Source organism: Perca flavescens, chromosome 9 (assembly GCF_004354835.1).
Source record: "Perca flavescens isolate YP-PL-M2 chromosome 9, PFLA_1.0, whole genome shotgun sequence".
Lineage (NCBI taxonomy): Eukaryota > Metazoa > Chordata > Actinopteri > Perciformes > Percidae > Perca > Perca flavescens.
Genome location: NC_041339.1, coordinates 24,455,081 through 24,461,168, shown reverse-complemented (window position 1 = coordinate 24,461,168; position 6,088 = coordinate 24,455,081). Strand labels below are relative to the sequence as shown.

At 39.9% G+C, this 6,088-nt stretch overlaps 1 protein-coding gene across 1 annotated transcript; it reads left to right on the top strand.

Annotated features, from left to right (window-relative positions):
- Positions 1–2,837: 2,837 nt before the first annotated feature.
- ndufa7 (NADH:ubiquinone oxidoreductase subunit A7) lies at positions 2,838–5,430 on the top strand. The gene is made up of 4 exons (XM_028588196.1): positions 2,838–2,982; positions 3,226–3,275; positions 4,565–4,702; positions 5,211–5,430. The coding sequence occupies exons 1-4, from the start codon at positions 2,932–2,934 to the stop codon at positions 5,296–5,298; spliced, it is 327 nt and encodes a 108-aa protein (XP_028443997.1). The 5' UTR covers positions 2,838–2,931; the 3' UTR covers positions 5,299–5,430.
- The last annotated feature ends 658 nt before the right edge of the window (positions 5,431–6,088 follow it).

Genomic DNA, 6,088 nt, shown 5'->3' with positions numbered 1-6,088 from the left:
AAAAAAAAAAAAAAAAGTTCTTCCATTCACTTGTTGATCATGTCCCTTGCAGCAGTGTGAATTCATGGTCACGGCATTGTTTTTCTTGGGTGTAGAACCGGTCAGTGCAGGGTAATATTGCACGCTAAAAGTGCAATCTGTTGCGACTCAAAAGGGGTGTCATGTGCCATGATATCAGTGCAGCGTCCCCTAGGCCATACCAGTGAAGACTGAAGTTGTCAGTTGAAATCATTTGTTGTCATCTCAACTCACCATGAAGAGGTTTTTTTTTTTTTTTTTTTTTTTTTTTCTCACCGGTATCGCAATCTTAACATCTCATTAAAAATGTTGAGTTTTGAAGTCCTGGATGTTACAGAATAAGCTTTGTTGCTTCTCGATATAAACTTAGTGTGATGCCATATTGAAGAGGTATCTCAGATTCAGCATGCCTCTACGTCTCACTGGAATGACTTGTTCTACTCAAAGCATGCGATTTGCAGGAAAAACATTGAGCACCCAAATCAAAGTCTACGTCTTCAGAGCCTAGAGGGAAATATTTTTTAAAACATTTTGGTATTTATTTTTTGGTCTTTCCTTACTTATAATAACAATACATTTTGTACTTCGAAACGTGTTGGATCCTCGTGTATTTTTTTTGGAGTATCTTCCTGAAAAAGTAGCTTTTCTTTGTTTTGTTTTTTACGTGAGCATGTAAGAGACCCCATGCCTCCAAGACCTGTTCCTACTTAATTAACTGTGTAGTGATGTTTACATCGAGGGGAAAAGTGCACTAATGTCTTTTACATGAATTGTGAATGTTGAAGGTGAATTGAAAATGGCAGAGGGAATCCCTTACATTGAATCCAAACCCAGGGCTTCTTTAAACAAACATTTTATGTCTTTGTATTGTACAAATATTGATGTGTATTTTGATAACAAGGATGTTTATAATTCTAAACGTGTTGAAGGACATAATATGCACAGTGACAATTTGAGGCACCAGGATTTTGGGAAGTCTGACTTTAGGGAATATTTTGGATGTACTTCTCAAGGTTTATTGTCTTATTTGTCAGTGGCTTTTGTACCAACTTTCTCCTGAGTCTTCTGTTTTTAAAGCATCAGAATTGTTGATGTGTAAGCTAAGTCCCTCTTCCTCCTTAAATCTCATGATGATGATGACCTTTTTACAGGATACTGCTGTTGTGTGGGTGAACAGCATGAAGAGATTGTCCCTGAATGGATCTGTTATTTTTTGCAGTCTTGACAGAATTGTTTACAATGAACAAACATGCTATGTACTGTACAAACATTTTATATCCTGTGGCTGTTTATGAAGAAACTAAACTCTTTGATACCATGAAAGAAAACAAGTACCATATCTGTTTGTGTTCTTTTAAAAATGTTCATAAAGAGTAATTTAGCACCAAGCTGAGAAGCATTTAGTGATTTTACATGCCCTTAAGTAACTGGTTTATCATCAGCTTTTTGAAAATCCCTGTTTTTGTAGATGTTATGTAAAGGATAAACTCAGTTTTATTAACTGGGCTAAGTAAGGGCTGAGAGGAAACCTGGTTACACAACTAGATTTTTTTTTTTTTTATACATATGCACATTTGCATAAAAAAGTATACAGGGAAAGTAATGCTGCAGAGGGGTGAATAAAAAAAATTGTATATGCGTCAGACAAACGGAAACGGCTGATTTACCACTATTTGTACTACTGGCACAGTAAGAGACAACCTGTACTCTAAACTGTACTGTAAAAAAAAGCTTGATAGTTAAATAACACATCATAACACATAAAATGTGCCAGTCTTACTTCCAAAATGATTAGAGAGAACCCTTTTTGCAGTGCATGTCTAACTTCTCCGGATAACCTGGTTTCTTATGTGAATGTAAACGTAGACCATGCTTGATTGATCGCTACGGTTTGAAAGCTTCAAGCCTGTTTAGCACCTGTAACCACACAGTGATGTGACGGTGGTAAGATAAAAAAAATCTAAATCAACACTTCAGCTACTGGAGGTCAGCAAAGACTAGATTCTCAGCTGGTGTTAAACCTGCTCTTAAAGAACAAACTGGCAGGTCAAACTGTACATGTGCATGTGTTCCCCTGTGAACTCTTCTGTTCAGTGCATGCTGCATGAGACAAGCACACATCTGTAATACTTGATTGCATGGTATACCGGCGCTGTCGCCATGTACTGTGTTGTCTTGTGCAACAAATAAAATTTGTATTTCCCTTAGTTTGCCTCCACTGGTGTTTTATGTACATTTTATTTGTTTAAACAGAGTTTGTTGTTGGGTCACATGCAGAGCTCTGACACGGCTCTGGTGTGGGAAAAGAATCCGGTAATATGCAGGCTGTAACAAGTTTGAGGAAGTTTCTGAGAATCTGGTGATACACAGTCACGCACTGTTAAGAGAGAATTATTTCGTATTCAATCATCTGACAAGATATATAAAGGTTGCTAATACATAATGCATTTTACATATTTATTACAAATTTCAGTAATAAATGCTTGCATTTTGTCACCAGCAATTTGCTTTTGACATTTTGCTAACCCGCACTAATAATAGATAAGACAACTGAATTGTAAATATAATTCAATTTCCCAAACTGTGATCTGTGTTTTGAGTGTTTTATTTCTGAAATACTATAGTACAATACCTGTTTTCTGGGGCCATTGAGCTATTGTCAGCAAATTTGCCTTGAAAATAAATAAATAATTTGATGCAGATCAAATCAATCGTGTAAAATTCCTCGATTCAGTTACTGTTCACCATTAAGCTGCTATGCTGTATGTAAACCCCTCTGTGTACAGAGTACACCGCATTTGTGATGCGGCGCGGCAGTTTCTCCTTTCAAACCGCCAGGTGTCACTAACGTGCTGAGTGACGTTATTTCACACCACCGAAGAAGTCCAGCGTGTGTCCTTCATAACAGCAAACATGGCGACTGCTACCAAAATTGTCCAGAGGCTCCGAAATCTTTTATCGGGGGTAAGAAACAAAACCACTGACAAACTTTATATCCGAGCCAGGACGTGTTGTAAAAGAAATATTAGTCTATCACCGGGTTATGTCTCATAATAAACTATTGAACAGGACTAATTTAACAGGCTAACGTTGGCTTGATGGTGACGTTAGAAAACGTTAACGTTACACGTAAATAAAGATTATTAGTTAGTACGTTTTTGATAGTGTGTTTTTCTGAAACTTTTAGTAATGCTGTTTCTTTTTCAGCACGACCTGCAAGCCAAACTGCAGCTGAGATATCAAGAGGTTTCAAAGAGGTAAGACTTATTCGTGCACTAACGTTAGCTTCACCCTGTGAAACAGATTAATTTAGCTAGCTAGCTTCCCCACAGTGCTGTCAGACGGAAGTAAAGACTGAAGTTGTATTGTTTCTGAAAATATATAACACAGTTAATAGTGATATTTAAGTGAGGTGTTGATATAGGCTGTCAGAGCAGGGACTGGCACACCTGCCTGGACATCCTAGTTCGGATCTGCATCACTTTAAAGGTCCCAAGATATTGTGCTCTTTGGATGCTTTTCTATAGACCTTAGTGGTCCCCTAATACTGTATCTGAAGTCTCTTTCCCGAAATTCAGCCTTGGTGCAGAACTACAGCCACTAGAGCCAGTCCCACAATGAGCTTCCCTTAGTATGTGCCATTTCTGTGTCTGTAGCTATTGAGGAGGAGAGAGGGGGGGGCAAGGTGGAGGGTGGGGGTGTGGCCTTGACCAACTGTCACTTTGCTCGTTTGAAAGCCATGATGTCTCTCTCTCATGGGTTGGCCAAATTCTCTGGGCGGGCAAAGCAGAGAAAGGGGAGGTAACCTTGCTCCTTATGACCTCATAAGGAGAAGATTGCAGATCGGCCCATCTGAGCTTTCATTAGGCTCGTTCGAGATGAGCCAGATCTGCGCAGAATTGATCACCGGCGATCGCCGCCCAATGCATGCTGGTTAGATTCTTGTCCGACTTGATCCCGACTTGCTCTGAAGTTATGCACACGTGGGCAACGATAATCTCACGAGACCAAGGCGCCCGCAGTTCTGAGACGCAGGTAGCGCAGTTGCTTTTCACCAACTGCAAGAGCCAGGCGGACGCAGGTGGACCCACTGCATGCTGGGAAACGCCGGCCTCTCAGCTGGTCGAACAGCTGATTGGTTCAGAATCGACTCAACATGACAACGTTTTATATAAACTTTTTATTGATTTTGAATCGGAGGGATTTTAACTGCTATTTGTCTCATTTAAAGGCTTATTCTGTACAGAACACCTGTTGTGAGGCTGATAGTTATGTCCAAAGAGTTTTGAGGTCTGAAACTGAATTGAATGTAATTTTTGCTGCCCAAAAGTAGACAAGTAATGGCATGTACTGTATTTGCCTTGGCATTTGTCTCTCAGGCAGCACTTGCTACCAGACCATGTACTGTGTTCCATTCAATCTAATTTGATGCTTCTGACTACGTTGTAATGCTTTAACCACCGTGTAGTGTTTTGGCATCCAATAAGCCCTTCTAATCATGGATCTATTACTCAAACTGACCATCCTGCATCTGCTTTTTCTCTAGGACACAGCCACCACCCAAACTGCCAGTAGGCCCGAGCCACAAGGATGCCAGCAACTACTACTACACCAGAGATGGACGCAGAGAGTCAGTACCCGCCACAGTCATCATGTCTTCTCAGAAGGCTCTCACCGCTGGCAGGTAAATTACTCAGTCAGTGCATTTACATGTATTATTTGATTATAACCAGATAAGGACATTACTGTGATTATTACAACTGTCATACTGAACATCTTACTTTAGCTGGATTAAGGTAAAAGGCAGAGCAAGCAAACCTGATGAACAGGGCTGGATTACACACCTATTGTTTTTAAACAATTGTGACCAGATGTCTGTTTATGACCAGAAATGTTATATGGTCACAGAGTGAAGTAAATACTAATAGATGAATTTTGTCTATGATGTGATATCTTTTAGCCAATTTTTTTAAGGACAGGTAAACACTTAAATCCAACTATGGACATATATCAGAAATGTCTGCACATTTTTGCAACACCTGCCACATGTGCTCCAATGCTTAGATGTATGGATCTCACATCTTCTGATGTGAGCAGTAACCTCTTGCTGCTGAAGTGTGGAATTAATAAAACAACTAGATTACATCTATCTGGATGTTTAAGTACTTGTGATATTTTCTTGATTCTTCTAGTCAAGTTGCTGAAGTCCCAAAGCTTTCAGTGACCCCGGGTGCTGTATATAAGGAGCCACCACTGTCCACGGACCAGCCGTACCTCTGAGCAACTGGATTTACCCCTTCAGTATCAACAACCTAATTTCTCCATCCAAACCTGCTGTAGAGGCCTGACCACTGCAGGTGTTGGTTGTATCCTGTACAATTGAAACATGTGAATAAAATGTGCTATATTTAAGATATTTGTGGTTATTGGGGTCATATTATGAACTGAACAAATGTGAAATGGATTTTAACTGTGTGAATATATTTGCCACAATGCAAGATAGTTTGGAAATACTGGGTGCGAGGTGAGCCGAATAGCAGGGTGAGGGACTAAGTAGATGTGTGCCAACAATGCAGCAACTGGACCCTTTCAAGAAGCGGAGGTCCAAAGAGCTGAGGAGCAGCTTGAACCTGCTCCCCATCTTAGACAGTCCAGCCTCACAAAGTCCACAAAACAATTTCATCAAAAGATGCCCTTAATTGGCTGACAGAGTGTAGATACTAGTGGTAAACTCCCATTACATGAAATGGAAATTCTGGAAGTCTCATGCATCATTTCATCTCCTTGTATTTAGCATATTAGGGCATAATTTAAAACTAGCATCAGATTGAGAAATGAACGCCCACAACAATCCGAAGCATCCATTAAGGGAATGTATGCTTAGCATTTTAAAGTGTTATGGTTGTTGCAGCTCTGCTTCTGTCAGGTCAAGCCTGGATTATATCCCATGTAACTGAAAAGACAAATACTAAAAAAAAGATGATTTCAGTTTATTTTCTCAGCATGGTGTGAGCATGTTGTATACAGACTGCAGTCATGCTCGTTCATTGTGCTGTAGCTGTTTAAAGTG

What these genes read in the sequence shown, in the direction of transcription:
- ndufa7 (XM_028588196.1), top strand. Translation starts at nt 2,932, where the DNA reads ATGGCGACTGCTACCAAAATTGTCCAGAGGCTCCGAAATCTTTTATCG. An exon ending in TCCGAAATCTTTTATCGGGG is followed by an intron (nt 2,983 to 3,225) that starts GTAAGAAACAAA and finishes TTTCTTTTTCAG; the next exon opens with CACGACCTGCAAGCCAAACT. An exon ending in TATCAAGAGGTTTCAAAGAG is followed by an intron (nt 3,276 to 4,564) that starts GTAAGACTTATT and finishes CTTTTTCTCTAG; the next exon opens with GACACAGCCACCACCCAAAC.